The sequence below is a fragment of the Glycine max genome, chromosome 4 (genome assembly GCF_000004515.6).
Source record: "Glycine max cultivar Williams 82 chromosome 4, Glycine_max_v4.0, whole genome shotgun sequence".
NCBI lineage: Eukaryota > Viridiplantae > Streptophyta > Magnoliopsida > Fabales > Fabaceae > Glycine > Glycine max.
In genome coordinates, this window is record NC_016091.4 from 44,654,204 (window position 1) to 44,670,543 (window position 16,340).

General features: G+C 32.5%; 1 protein-coding gene across 1 annotated transcript; it reads right to left on the reverse strand.

Annotated features, from left to right (window-relative positions):
* Nucleotides 1-512: 512 nt before the first annotated feature.
* LOC100802765 (DNA (cytosine-5)-methyltransferase 1) lies at nt 513-8,204 on the reverse strand. The gene is made up of 12 exons (XM_014774802.3): nt 7,976-8,204; nt 6,056-7,550; nt 4,263-5,763; nt 3,786-3,953; nt 2,908-3,106; nt 2,709-2,820; nt 2,467-2,614; nt 2,187-2,384; nt 1,798-2,076; nt 1,546-1,707; nt 1,252-1,470; nt 513-963 (listed from the first exon to the last, which is right to left on the reverse strand). The coding sequence occupies exons 1-12, from the start codon at nt 8,010-8,012 to the stop codon at nt 826-828; spliced, it is 4,656 nt and encodes a 1,551-aa protein (XP_014630288.1). The 5' UTR covers nt 8,013-8,204; the 3' UTR covers nt 513-825.
* Nucleotides 8,205-16,340: the final 8,136 nt, after the last annotated feature.

Sequence of the window (16,340 nt, forward strand, 5' to 3'; positions counted from 1 at the left end):
ATTAGAAATATTTAATGAATTAATATTTTAAAATGGAAAAGAAAATAATAAGTTTAGACACTATAACCAAAATCTAAAAGAGAGTTATACTAACTTGTAAAAAGTCAATGAGATAAATTAGTTCACTAAATAATTGTTACCTCGTACTCAAACATTATGCAAGTTTCTTAATCAAATACTATCTCCTTTTCATATCTTTTGATGTTTAAAATTATTATACATAGATTAAGAAACATTTAATGGAACTAAAAATGTTTGTATTTGGACTAAAATGTCCTTTAAAATTTTATTTTTGATACTTACACTATTAGTATTAAGTATTAAATAAGAATATATTTGAGAAAAAAAAAATCAAAGAGACTTCGAAAGTTTAAAACATCATTGTTTTGAGAAAAAAAAATTGAAAGCTAAAACATCAAAAGATATGGAAAGAAGGTATTACCTTTTTTTTAGTTCTTAGCCAAATACTTGCAACAACAAATATTCATAACAAGTTAAAAAAAATGACAAAATTGGTCTCAATTGTCAACTATATACATTGGGAGGTAATTCTAAATTCCCAGCCATTTCTGTCATAAACAGCCAAAATATTATCTAATCAAGAAAATACTAGTTGATAGAAAATGAACATCATAACATCATCCATACAATTCCTTGGTTGAGGAAAGTTAAACAAGGAATTAGCCTCAAAACAAATGACCAATGGATATCACTATATACAAGGGTTTCTAGTTTCTGGAACCCTGAATAATGATTTGCAATATCTTGGTGACTGATATGAATACAATAAGCATGATATTTCAAAAAATGTAGAAGCCCCATCTTCTAAGTGGAGCTCTTACTGTCCACTGCTTCCTTGAGCTTTCTCCCCAATGCAGATGCCAGAGGAGGAGGCACAGCATTACCAATCTGCCGGTGCTTGTGTATGATATTGCCAGCAAATTGATAGCTATCTGGGAAGCCCTACATTCATAAAGATGTAAAATATGCTCAGGTATAAAAAATTATATCAAATTATATAATATATTCCTATTTTTTAGGCCGAGATCATAAGGACTATAGTTTTCTATTTACTTATTAAACATTATTATGCTCACTACTTAATCATAGAAACTAATTTCTAGGACATCTCTATTAAGGTAACATGATCAAAATTATCCATAATAGTTCACAAATATTAGAAATTCCAACTTGTTAGGATTTCATTTCTTATCAAAGCATTTAGGGTGACAACTAGAGTTATGGACATACTTGAGACCGAGCACATTCACGAACAGTAAGAATCCTATCTTGGTCAGGGTGGAAGCACATTCCAACCTTCCCCATTGGCTGAGGGTCAGTAATGGAAGTTGGGAAATTCCCTTGCCAATCCAACCTGCCAAACAGTCCCTTCCACTGATTGTGCCGCTTAGCCGTGTTTGGCAAGCACCATGGTATCAAATCAACAACTTGTCCAGTAGACAATTTTATCTGCATTTCATTAGATTTCACATATTAGATAGATCACAAAAAATGTTATGCTAAAACTCAAATATTTAACTTCACCTTTTCTTCTGGAAGGTCACGCCAATCAGCGCCTGGTCTCTTGGGAATTTTCTGGCATCGAATCAAGTTCAATTCATTCATCTCCTTTGATATATGATCAGTCAAGACAACCATATCACCTCGAATCTTCTTTTGAAACCATGAGACTGGATCATTTTGATACTATGCAACATAAAACCCAGTTAATTAGTGAGTGTAGAGAAAACTCATTATGGAAGAATATAAGATATGTATCTTTCCTATTTTATATACCTCCATGTTTCCTTTTGAGGCTCCATTGCCAACAGCTGGGAGATCACCAATAGTATCTTGAACAGTTATTGAACGTAATGGAGCACCATTTGCAGTACTGCGGACAGCAGCATACTGGACATTTTCTGATAATGTAATCTTCAACTCAGGGGCCGAAAAGACATGCATTGGTTCAGGCCATTCAGGAAGCACATCCTCAGGAGAGGCTGCCCATATGAATGCCCTTTTTCTTGACTGGGAAACCCCATATGCTCCAGCCTCAAGGATACCAAACCTCACCTTTTAGACAAGCAAATCAGCATTCATTAGTTCCTTCCTTGAGGTTCTATACTATTCATCAATTCTAAGTGCAATTACTCAGGAAGAAAGACACAGTAACATAATCTTACCTGATAGCCCATCTCAAGAAGTGAAGCCAAAGTTAAACGGAATGTCTGCCCTTTATTGAAAGACACAAAGTTCCTCACATTCTCCAACAAGAAATACCTTGGCCGGAAATAATCGGCAAAGGATAAGAATGCCAATATCATCTCACACTGGACTTTACTCCAACTGCTCTGGTTAAACCTATTCATCCCAGAGAAACCCTGAAAGCAAAACAAGTGTTAAACAATTACCCTATAATATATTCATCAGCACAATAAATACAAAGCCAACAGCTAGAGAGACCTGACATGGAGGACCACCATTGATGAAATCAACTTGTCCAGGCATTGGTAAACTACTTATTTCCTTCTCATCAAGCTTTGCAGCCAATTCTGCAGCTTCGGATGTTGAGATACAATCATCTGTGTCCCCACACTTCTCCATTACAGCCCTACATAACAAGAATAATTTAACAGTCACTTAAATAGGTTCCACTCCTTTCAACCTTAGGGTCTGGAATATGTTATCTAAATGAGATTCTTTACCTAAGAATAACATTGCAATTGTTAATAAACACCAATGCCTCAGGATGATTAGCTTTAAATGCATCCCCAGCAGGTTCTTCATACTCAATAGCCCATTTAGTTGATGAAACTCCTGAAGCATTTTAGAAATAAAAGTCTTATTTTGCATCGGTAGCAGATACAGTTGGGTTTCTTGCTATAATTATGTAGTTAAGATCACCTGACTGCTGCAACCCCTCTGATAAGCCACCACAACCTGCAAAAATGTCCAAGGTTGCTAAACGTTTTTCATTTAATGTTTTTCCTTCATTTGGGGACTCTAAAACATCATCTCCCTCTATACATTTTCCTTTCCTCTTTCTAGCTGCAGCATCAGATGTTTGTCCACTTGAATATTTTACTTTTACATGAGCCGGCAACTGTCAAACAATTGAAAAAGAAAATAGTTAATTACTGAAAAACCATACCTAATACTTCCACCTGTTGTTGAATTGATGATGGTCTGTTATCTTGAGCTAAACCAAAATACTTAATTTGAGTTTAATTATTTCAAAAATAATGGCAGATAGGATATTATTTATAATGATTTTAAATTGGATTGAATTGAGTATTGATCTAATAACAAGATAGAGTTTTTCATAATACCAGTGAACAATGTCATTATGGCAACTGATTGAGTTGATCTTTAGTACAGGTGAAAAACCTCAGTTGCTACAATGTGACACTTTCGAATAACATAAATTTAAGCTGCTGAATATTTTTTTTACCAAAAGTATATATTGTGTGAAACCAGGCAACAAGATCAAGCTTTAGATAGATTCTAATCACACAGCAACACTCCACAAAGCAATCATTTTTACTCAGAACTACAGAAAGGTTGTGGACAGTAATTAAATGAAAATGGGAACAGAACACAGCATACAGTTATTGAACTTATCCATACAATGAGTTCAATAACATGAGTCCAAATAGGCCATACTCATTTAAAATGAAAAACAGAAAATTCTATAAACCATAAAATTCCAATACTTTTGCAGATTTATCTGCTGGATTAACAAGCACCTTAACACTTGTCTAACAGGGCCAAATACACAATACCTTCTTCAGTGACCCAGTGGCAGGATCATACAAGAGCTCGCAGAAAAAAACATTTTGGAACATTCTGCCAAGGGCACTGCATTCGGGAATATCATTCTTTTTTCTGACTTGACATTTCCCTTCTATGGATTCTACAGAGATTATATGTGTTTCATCACTGTAATACACCTAAAATATAAATTATGAAATGCAAATCAGTATAAAACTTATAGACAAGATAAACAAAGTAGAACCAATCCTCAAATTATAAGAGCAATATGCACAAATAGCAGCTCACTTATCACAGTCAGATCAAGCACCGATGACTTAGGAAAAATAATATTATAAAATCCACACAATCATGCTATCTAAGACTGGTACAAAAGCTGTAGCCAGTTTTACTTGCTCTTTCAGTAAAATCATTTGTGATACCTCTCCTATGTGCATGTGTGCATGGGTTCATTCAAGTTCAAGTATTAACTTTTAAGTTGCTTATACCTCTTGTATATCAGAACAGTATGCCTTCTCATTTGATACATCTTCTGGTCGGAAGAACCTCCTGATTTTGACTTGTGTAGACTTTATTTCAGCTTCTTTAATTTCCTTTTTGACAACAATCTCAAGCACTTGGCACACAACATAAGCTTTCAACCCCACATTCCTCCCACTCTTATGAGTTCCTTGCTCTATCATTTCCTCAAATTCGAAGGGACTTACATAAATATAATCATTAAGAGAATACTCAGTTCCTTTCAATAGGAAACCAGACTTGGAGGAATTTACTTTGAAAACATCCTTCTCCTTTTCAGCATCCTGTATTTTGCAAGATGGGCAAACACCAGACCCTAGCCCCAAAGTATCAAGTGGAAGGCTAAAGAAAGCACCTCTTTCAGGCCAGTACAGGCTTTTACAGTAATATTCAGTAGGTAGTCCTTTCTTCTTCCTTTCTTCTGCTTGAGCCCTGTCAACTCTATCTGCAATGATATTATCCTTTCGATGCTGATGTCCCCAAGGCCTATTTTGAATATTTACAACAACTGTCTGATTGACATCATGCAGTCCCAAATCCCTGCACTCATTAGTCAAAAACACCTCTCTCTCATTAGCAGCATTGCCAAGAACAGTCTGACAACCACGCTGCATCATCCTACCATGGAACATTTTTCTTCCGATCTTTGATTCAAACATATATTCAACATAATATATGTCTGGAAATTCATCTGTTTCATCAACCTCCACCAACACAGATCTTCCTACAGAAATAACTTCCCCACGAATAATTGCCTGTTTATAAACAGGATATCCAGAACTAGTCTTCCCTTCAGGTTCCCCTTCCCACCTTATTTCTGTTTCAGCAGAAAATTTTTTGGTTTGCTTTGAAGCTGAATGTGCCTTTGGGGTTCCCTCCAAAAGTATTGTCTCCTCATTGTCATCATCTTCATTTTCTTCTTGTTCCTCCACTTCATCCTCATCCTTTAACTCACTAGCAATTCCCTCTTTTGCATCCTCTGGCAAGTGGTTTGAGTAATACTCTCCCCATATTCTATTGATCAGCCTTGTCGTTGTAGCTTGCATAGCTTTCCTCTTGGATACAACAGGACCCACTGCTGCTCTAGGATTTAAATTTGGTTCACTCCTTGGCACAACTTTCTTCTTCTTCACCAACCATTTGGTATGGTGGCGCTCTTCCATTTTGTTTGTAAGACCCGTCACAAATGCAGACTTTCTGATCTTATCATCAGGAAATTCTGCAAACAGTTGCAGAATTATCTGTCCATGGACAACAACATATCTCTCAACAGTCAATGGATCAGAAGAAATGTAAGAACCGTCTTTCTTATCAAACTCAGATACTTTCCTGATGACATCTCCAAAGGAAAGTCGTGATACTCGGCTCTGCTCCTTCAGCAAGGTGATAATGCTTATAGCAAGCCTTGCAGTTTTCAATACTGTGTCATACCAAGGAGCATACTGCTTTGCTGGTTTGCCAAGTCTATACCTGAAAGGAATGAAGTATGAATGAACCTAGTTTTCATTTTCTGACATTTAGAACCAAACTATTCTAAGATGAATTTACAAATAATATGTGCAAATGTTTCATTCACATGATATGACATTCATCCATTGCAGTTAACCCATTTTTCTTGCAACAATTTGGTTACAAATAGCTTATATTGACAATTGAGAGTTTGCTACCCACATAATCAAATGGATATTTCTAATTCTATTGCATTTGAAATTTGAAATATATATAAAAAAATAGCATTTATTTTAGATAAGAGGCATCATACCAGGCCAAATCAGTTCGGATGGATATGAAAATCATAGATGATCCAAATTCAATCATCCATTCCTTTATGGCACTCAGATAAATTGGCATTCCATCAGCAACCTGTGCTCCAGAACCAACGGAAGAAGATTTGCCAGCCTCAGTATCAAGATGAAACCCACTTCCATCATCTGAAGTCATTATACCTGATCCAAAGATTGCAACATCGATATCTGAACAAGGTTTCATAGGCAGAAGTTCCAAGGAAACCAATCTTGCATCTGAGTTGTATAAAGACCAATTATGCAGCATGCTTCGAGGGAGATCTTGAGTGTCATATATGTCATAGTCATTATCAAAAACTATAAACTCATCTGTTTCTTGAAGGGAGGTTTTATAATAAACAGGTAGAGGATAATCATTGGCAATCTCATCTTCATTAATTTTGATATAGTATTTGTTCGATGCAGAGGCTGATCTGGAGTTTTTCTTCTGGTTCATAGATTGCCAATACTCTTCTTCCTGCAACAGCCGTGCCAGCTTTGCATCCTCATCTTCCTCGTTTACAGAAGCTACTGAATCCATCTGATTCTTGTTTTCTTCATCTCCAACTCCTGAATCAATCCTTAAACTCCCATTTGAGGGCATTACCTGTGCATGTACTTGTTTCTTACTCTCATCTCTAAGAGCAATAAGAGCAGGAATATCTGCAAACATCCTGTCATTTGCCTTGGATGTCATATCCAAACCAACAAGTTGCTTATAAATGAACTCACCCTGTGAAATAACAAAATCCTTTATAGATGCAGCTCCAGAAAAGCATTTGCTACCACTCATAGACCGCACCATGCCAGCAAGTAACTCATCAAGACTTATATCAGGGTCACCACCAGAGGACTTTGCAAGTTTCTTGTATACTTCTACACATGCACGGGCCTTTTCAAGGAAAAGATCGTAAACTTTTTTGTAACTAGCAGCAGGTTTCTGGCAATCATAATCAGCAACTTCAGTAGAAAGCCATATCACTGGAGAGCCATCTTCATAACCAGATATATCCCATGATTCAATTCGACCAAAGCCTTCACACTTAACACCTTTCTCTTTTTTCTTGCCAGAGCTGGCTTCAAGTGGCAATACAAGTCCAGTGATAAACAAATCATCAACCTCCAGCACCTCAAGTGGCTGGGATTTACCAGTTTCATCATGAAGGATAAACTCTGTAATGCGCCTATTTGGACAACCATTATCCTGTCCAGCTGTCATGCGGACAGCCAGACTTTCTTCTTCTACAATATGATCCTTCTCTGTTTCAATGAGGCAGGACTTCTCATATATCAAAAAGGATTTCTCCTTCAAATTTTTACATGCCGCAGCACGTTTTGGCATTTTGCGCATAGCAGCAGTCTGCTCACTGCTCTCCGACAAACTCCGTTTCTTTTGTTTATCTTTAAACATAACTTCCTCTTCAGTTTTGGAAACGACCGATTTCTGTTTGCTCTTGTCATTCTTCTTAACGCCTATTTAGCCAAAAAAAAAAAAGACATAAATTCAAAAATTTTGTCAAGAAAAATAAGGTAAGCAGTAATGCAGGTATAGGGGACACAACAAATGACAATTGGGACATGCTTGAGGCAGAAGGAACTGCTAAGTAACTTATAAGCATCATAATCATCCACTATGCCTGTAAAATATAGAAGGACAAAAAGGGCATAGAACTTTCATACATGATCATACAAAAGCAGGTACATAAAAGATGATACTTATCTATGCGAGCATCAAATAGATTTCCAAAATATTTTCCATCCTTTTAGTCTATCTTTGCCTCTCGTGTTAAAAAAAAGAATTACATAGAGATTTAAAATCTATTTGCCCTTCATCACAATCCGTGCATTACCAAATACTAACATCCTAAAAGATTTAATAATGTTAATGTTATTATAACCTGGTTGAGAAGGATTTAGAAGAGAAGCTGAACCCATGTCTTCCACGAATTAGGGTTCAGGGCGTTTTCTGGGCTTTGCGGCTACTCCTCAATTTGCGTCTCCGAAAAGCGTCCGTCACCTCCCTCTTGCTACCGCTCCATCTGCCATAACGAATTAGGGTTAGCACTTAGCACAGAAACTTAGTTTAGGATTTCAGAAGATTTGGGTTGCAGGGGCATATTTTGAATTTAGGGTTACCTCCACACAACTATATAAGATTGGACCATTTTCTTTGGCGGGAGGGACGCAAATTTTGGAAGAGAGAATTTTTTTTTTTCCCGCCCCTCAAACTGAAATTTTAGGAATTTAAAAATTAGAAAAGAAAAAATATCAAAAGCTTTTGTTACAAGCTTACATGAAATCGAAAAAGTCATTGCATTTTGGAATTTCTCTTTCACCTTCGCAGGATTTTAGAATTCCTAGTGGATGTTTCGATTAAAGTTCATGATCTTAGGTTTGAATTAAAAGTATCTTAAAAACTTAAGTTTTTTTTTAAAAAAAATGAGTTTATACAATGTTTTTATGTGGATATTTTTTTGCTCAAAGATATGTTTGATAAAATGAATCTTGTTTAGATAATACTAAATATAGTATTTTTAAATTTGTAATTATTAGAATTTTTTTTAACAAGGGTTTCTTTTGTCTCTTATGTTTAAATGAGGCGGAGTTAAATGTGCAAAAAAACCTCTCTAAGTTTGGACTCATATTCGTGATTGGGTTCATTTCCACGGACGCTTTATTTCTCTACAACACATTACTTACTCTTTAATTAGGGGACAGATCCACATGAGGTGTTCAAGGAAAATTTTGTTGTGTGACCATAGCAATTACAGTCTACTGCATCTGGCTGTCTAGGAATAAATTGATTTTTAAAGATTATCAATTTTCTGTAATAGAAGTTATTAACAAGATTAAGTTTCTTTTATACGGGGACATTGTTATATCATTTTGGGTTTAATATAATTTACATTTAAAAAAAAAAGAGTCTATCTAAATAAATTAACAATCTTAATATGGACACAGTTGCTAAATCATGCATCAAAACTATGCAGCAGTCACATCTTATGCAGCATTTATGCTTCAAATGTTTTGTGAATAATTACTGCATTGTATTGTACATTAAACTTTTGATCAACTAATTGATGCAGCACTTTAACACTGAAAAAATAATATTTTTCACTGAGATCCCTCGTTGTCGTTTGCGAGGCTTGATATCAGGGTAAAGTCCCAAAACATGCTCTGGATAAAATCATGACTTGTTAGAATCTCAACAACTGGATGTCTATGCAATATGTAGGGATTATCAACATATTTTGCATAAGCAAATTAAGTTGTAATGTAATACTATTAGGGATGCATTTCAATAAACTCTTATTAAATGGTACAGAAAGATGTCAAGCTTATTGAAACAAGCTAAAAAGAGCTAATTTTAAAATAAGTTTTTCTAAATGCCCCTTGAGTCTATTTTGTAATGAGTAAGTCATTAATTTTGTCCTCAAACTATTACCCTTTCTTTTGAATGATGGCTAATGTAAAAAATAAAATATAATTACTCGAGTAGTGCCACAAGTATTGTATATCATGCTAAGTAATCCTCCAAACATTAAAAAAATTGTTCAAATTGATCCCTAAATTTTTCTCAAATACATAAACTTAAGGACCAAATTGATAAATATTCAATACTACGGGGATTAGCTAAATACTTTTATTACTTTTGGGACAATTTATGAGAAAGAAAGGGCCATACTTCAATGACAAAATTGATGGTTTATTCATTTTGGAATCTTCAAATAAATGGTACAGAAAGATATGAAAAATGAAATGTTTGCATGTGAAAGAATGCAAATGACATATTCCAGTGAAGGGTATATAATAACGTATTTTGGGAGGGAAAAGAAAGAATATCATATCCATTGGCTAATTGGAACAACACATATATGCCTGAGTCCATGTTGGCAGAAAAGAATAGCAACTTTGGCCTAAGGGGGTGCATTGGTTATGGGATGGAGATCAACACACATATCCATCTCTTCTTCTTCAATATCAAGACTCTCTAGTGTGATCACCTTTCTTAATCATGCCTTTCCAAAATCTGAAGTAGAAATTCTTTGGAAAATACTTTGATCTATGAAATTACCATCTCTTGAAAAAATATTTTCCTTTAGTAACACTAGTAAATGAGACCTAATAGCACAAGCCCACATAATTTTGGTTCATCTATCAAAGGTGTTCATCAATGACAGGAAACCCATTCTGCCTTATAGTACTAAAAGAATGCAATATATTTCCAACCTTTTTCAATGCTAGAAAAGCTTACTAATGGACCACAAACAACATTCCCTGCTAAAAAAAATACTTTCAACATTATTATTTTAATGTCTATTTTTTATAAAAAAAAAACAATGACATTTTTGTAAATAAAATAATTTTGTTAACATCAATTTTTAAAAAATCAATATTAATTTTATTAACATCCATTTTTGTAAATAAACTAATTTTGTTAATCTCTGTTATTAAAAAATTGATGTTGAATTTTAATGTTAACCTCAATTTTTAAAAAAATGGACGTTATTTTTTTTTCTTTTCTTTAATGCTAATGTCACTCTTTGCGTTGCTTCTCTTATTTCTCTCTCTTGCAACTTCAAGAGACCTCTTATATTTTGCTTCTCTTATTTCTCTATCTTCTAATTTTAGTGTTTTGCTCTTGTATTTGTGTTTTTAACTCCTTTTTTAAATATTTATTTTTGATGGTGATGTGTTTAATATAATGTCTCAATCCTGAGCTGCATCTTCTTTAAGTGTTAGCAACAATGAAGTAAGAATCAACTATTAAAGAAAAACTGTTATTGTCTTAAGAAATGTCCCGTCAAAAGATCAATTATTATTTTGTTATTGAGTATTTAACAAAGATATTAGAACAATTTCGTCTACTTTAATTGACGTTAGTTAACAACGTTAGCAAAAGAAGGATAAAAAAAAAAAAAAGAGTATCATGTGTAAATTAAGTGTAACAAAGATGTTAACACAATATAGTTAATAACATTAACAAAAGAGATAAAAATAATGTAAAAAAAAAATCAGATATAATTTGAGAAAAACACAAGCAAATGTAATTTACTCTTTTTATATATATTGTGGTGCAAATATATTGTGTATTGTGGCTTCTGCTTGTAGCAAGTCATATAGAATATATTGAACAAATTTTAAGCAGGACTACACATTTTTTATATATTTATTTTATGAATCCTTTTCCAACCAACGAGCTAGCAGAATATTGTTTAACAGTATACCAAAACCAAAAAGAAAAAGAACGTTGCTTAAGATCATATCTTTATAAAGAATCTGTCGTCAGTCACAAGTCTTCTGGTATTCGCGGTCCCAATTGAATGGATTGGGTTTTCAAATCCGCAAGAAAGTGAAAAAAGGAAAACAATGGAAGAAACTAAATGTTAAAAAGAAAAGAAAGGACAAAAAGTGATAGCGTGATTTCTATTTCTTGGTCACCTATGCCATCCTAAGATAAACTGAATTTAGGCAAAACTTTTAGCATATTCTCTAGTGTTGGAGTTTGATAAATTCCGATGCTCTATTTACATGAGTTACTTGGATTAAAGTTGTTTATTTTTTTTTTTCATCCGAGTAAATGATTGGATTGATTATACAAGTATTGTTGCTTAACTAAATTTATAATTAATAATATATTTTCAAGCATTATAAGATCATAAAATTAAGTTAAACAGTTACTTTAACTACATTAACCTTGGAGTATATTTTTGTGTAAAATACTTAAATCTAAGACTCACAAAATTAAAATAAATAAGCTATTTAAGCAAGAAGCAACCGAGTATTATAAATGCCAATTGTTAATTAAATTAAATCATTTAATAAATAAATTTATTTTATTACTGTACATTTTATAAATTATTTTAACTAGTTTATAATTTATAAATGTGCCAACCCTCAATAATAAGAGAACCAAATTAATTCTAAAAAAAGTAAACCAGAAAATCAAAATAACAATTAAACCGATGATCAAAGATGCGCCAATGAGATGATAGAAAAGTTTCATTTTTCATTTGTTGTCTTGTGTGCAAAGATAATGTGAAGTTAAAATGAGATGGTTAAAGAGAGTCACACAAGCCATAATTGGAAATGTGTTAGCAATAAAGTAATGGGGAACTCCATATATGAATGTTACTATACATTACGGCGTCCACTAGCAAACATTCCAACGATCAAGTAAGCATGTACTTATTATTGATAGAACGTAGAGACTCTAAAAAGATTACATGTCTAAAGGGAGAAGTCCCTTGAGCCTCTAGATAGGGGTCTTTTGTACTAAAGTTAGTTCAGGTCTAAAAAATAGAGTTTAGAAGAACATAATTGAGGTACTCCTTAGTGTACAATTATTTTGTATGGAAGGAGAGTGTATCCTTTTAAAGTATGTTGCTTGTATGAAGAACGATAAGATTGGGATAGTGATTGGAATTACGCACTTAATTATTATGAACGATATTTCTTTTTAAAATGAGTGATATGATTTAATTGTGAATTTTTTAGTCTAAAATTGCCAAATTGAAGTCTCATTGTCTGAGAAATTACAGTCCTTAAAGCTACAAATACTGTATACTTTTGATTATGTCAATTGAGTGTTGAAATCAATGATACAAGATACTGCATGTTAAAAATACAAACAATTAATAATCAAATTGTTCGTTGTCAAACCAACTGAGTCGTCCATTTTCTAGTAAATATGTTTAGATTTTATGTATGTAGACATGTTTTTAACTTTGTTACATTTCTTTTTTAGTTTAGCTAGGTTAACTTTGTTTCATCTTGTATTGATTTTATTATTATAAATGAAATAACGAGACATTTGCATTAAAAAATATAAAATATTTTTGTAAGAAAATACAAATAATATATACATCTTAAACATGATTTACTACACTGTTAAAAATTAATTTTTACACTGTTTAATAAAACACACATTTTAATATAATTTCTCTTTAACCTTTTTGAAAGTCAATTGTATCCATGTTAATTACTCCACACTTCAACAATAGGCTAGTATTGGCTCCAATTTTTAGAATCTTCTCGGTGGCAAATTTACGAAGGAGGGTTGGTTTTGAAAACTATTTACCGAACAAGGTTTGTTTTAAAACAATTCAGGGGGGGTCACTTTTGGACGTGGGTGTCGCCATTGACACTGGCGGGAAGCTTGAACCGCCAGTGGCAATGGCGGGATAGGGGCTGACTAGGAGAGAGGGGGAGGGGTGCCGCCATTGCTGCTGGCGGGATGAGAGGAGATAGGAGAGAGAGAGGGTGTCCCGCCCTTGGAGCTGGCGGGATAGGAGAGAGGGTGTTGCGGGAGGTGGTATCGCCAGTGTGTGTAGCGGGATAGGGGGAGAGAGGGATCCCGCCACTGGCTTCTGCGGGATAGGCTTGATGGGACTGCACGTTTGCACCCATGGTTCACGTGTTCAAGCTTTGTTTCAGTTCTGAAAAGCCTAAGTCTGCACCTAGGGTTCACGTTGAAGGCTTTCATGGTCTGCACCTTGTAATATGTTTAGCTTTCAGTTCTGAAAAGGCTATACTATATAGCATCTGAACGTTAAAAAAATTTGAACGTTGGGGTTGGGGTTTAAGTTTTCAGCTATAAAAAAAATGTTGAACTCATTCTTTATGCTTACATAGCTTACTTTGCTTTCTCTTTCTTTCTTCTTCTTGAGTTTGAGAGATTATTGTGTTTGTGTTGTTCTGTGCTTTCATCCTTCAAGTGCCCTTCAAGTGCCCTTAAATTCCTGGTATGTATTTTAAAAGTAAATATGCTATTATATATTATAAGTTTAAGTTAGTTAGTATTAGTATTAACAAATATTCTAAGTTAGTTAGTATGTAAATAGTAGGTTAGTTATTATTAACAAAAGTTTTAAGTTTAAATTAGTTGGTATGAGTAGCTATTGTGTTATTATTTTTTACTTATTAATAAATATAGGTTAGTTAGTATGAAAATATTATTTGGTTAGTTAGAATTAAAATTTTATTTAGTTATTGTTATTGTATATATTGTTAGATGTTATTTGGTTATTGTATATAATATTTTAGTATTAGTAGTAATTACAGCATAGCATAGAATATTATTATTAATTTTTTTTATCAAAGAATGAGAATTTTATTATGAATTCTAGAAATATCTGTAAAATAAAATATATTCTAACTCAAGAAATATAAAGTTTTCTAAAATAATTATTCTTTCTTATCAACTTGTTTCAATTATTTTTCTAAATTTATTTTATTTGTATATTACATATGTTGTATAGAATCTAAATTAATTGTATTCTTAATTATTCCTAGAATTAAAATATATGATGTACTTTTGTCGGGTTTGACAAACTAATTATTCTTATGAGTTTTAAATAAGAAATTATTTTATAACTTAATCTCTCGTAAAAAAATTGTATGAGTAAGTATAATTGAAAAGAATATTATATATTTGTTTAGGTAGTATAAAAATATTACGTGTATATATATTTAGTTGTTGTGTATATTCTTAAATTTTATACATGTGATATTAGCTTTTGTAGTATTATGTATATATTTAAATGGATGATAGTTTAGTCTAATAAATATATATACATGCATGATACTTTAGGATGAGATACGTAATATTAGATTTTTTAGTATTAGGCACAAGTTAATATTAGCTTTAGGTATATATTTATAAATTTTAGACACACCTAAATTTTTAGATTTTGTAATATTAAATATTTGACACTTAAATAAATAATTGTAATATTAGACACTTGACACACGTAAATTTATCTTTTTAGTATTATAATTTTGTATTTTAAATAAATGAGTTGATAATTTAATATTATTTGAGTTAATTATTTTTTAGTTAGAATGGTATATATATTATTTGTTAGTTTTAATTTGTATGTTAATATTATTTGTTTTAGAAAATTTAAGTGATTAAATATATGATACATTGTACATTATTATTATTATTTTTGTATATATATTATTGAAATGATTTTTTGCATTTCAATATTTGTTTGTATTATAAATAATTTCTTAGTCCATATTTTATTCAATTATTTATTTGTTAATTGTAGAAAAAAAATTACTAAAAAATTAAAGTTTTCTTCACATGTATTTTAATTTATGTATAGAATATATTAAAAATTGCCCAGTTTGATTTTTTACAAATTTATTGTTATATATTTAAAGTTTACTAATAAATTAAAGTTTTCTTCACATAATTTAATATTATTTTATTTTACAGTAGCAATGGTATCTTCATCATCATCTTCATCACATATTAACATTAAATCTGGCCCCATCGATATTGATGTATTATGGATGCAACCTAAGCATGTTTCAGAACATGTTTGAAATGAGGAAGAAGAAAGGAAATTACATATGAGGAAGAAAAATTCCAGAACAAATCTTTCCTTTTCTTCAACAATCTGTTTTCGGGTGGATTATCAAGATGGGATACTTAAAAATAAATGTCTCACTAATTAGTGCTCTGATAGAAAGATGGAGGCCGGAAACACATACGTTTCACATGAGATGCGGAGAGTGTACTATCACTCTACAACACGTCTCTGTGTTGTTAGGTATAAGTGTGGACGGTTTACCATTAATCGGTCCAACAAATCTTGATTGGGCTGATTTATGTGAGGAATTATTGGGAGTCAGACCACAAGAAGGTGAAATTATTGGGAGTCAGTGACTTCATCGTCTGTATCAGATATTTCATCATCACTATCATCTTCATCGAAAGACTCTTCAATGTATGAGTTAGATGCAAGGTAATCATCATCATCATCATCTTCATCATCATGTAAATTGCTTATATTTCTTGGTAGTTCCGACTCATGATGAGATACATTACGTCCACATGACGTAACAGAATTTGCAGCATGAAACATCGAACCACCTGCAACATCATTTTCTACGTACAATTCCAGAACTGACATTTATTGTTGTTGTTGAAAACTTTCTATCATAGTTTCAACATCTTCGTCATCAGAAATTTGCAACGCAACATATTTTCCTGAAACTAAAAATCTACAACTTATAGTAGAAATAATTTCATTATTTTCTAACTTTACCTTATCTCCATTTTTTTTTCAAAGCATTGAAACTAATTCCGTGTTTAATCTGAATGGCCTTTTTACTGCCTTCAAATATTACACCATCATTATCTTCATATACTCTTCCGTTGAAATACAACACTGTAATAATTGAATTCATGATATACCTACATCATCAAAATTAAAAATAATTAATCATAACATAGTAATTTTAAAATAA

Coding starts and splice junctions, on each gene's coding strand:
- LOC100802765 (XM_014774802.3), bottom strand. CDS start 8,012: ATGGGTTCAGCTTCTCTTCTAAATCCTTCTCAACCAG. Junction 2,385..2,466: donor ATGGTGGTCCTCCATGTCAG/GTCTCTCTAGCT, acceptor TTTTGCTTTCAG/GGTTTCTCTGGGATGAATAG. Junction 964..1,251: donor GTGAATGTGCTCGGTCTCAA/GTATGTCCATAA, acceptor TTATGAATGTAG/GGCTTCCCAGATAGCTATCA.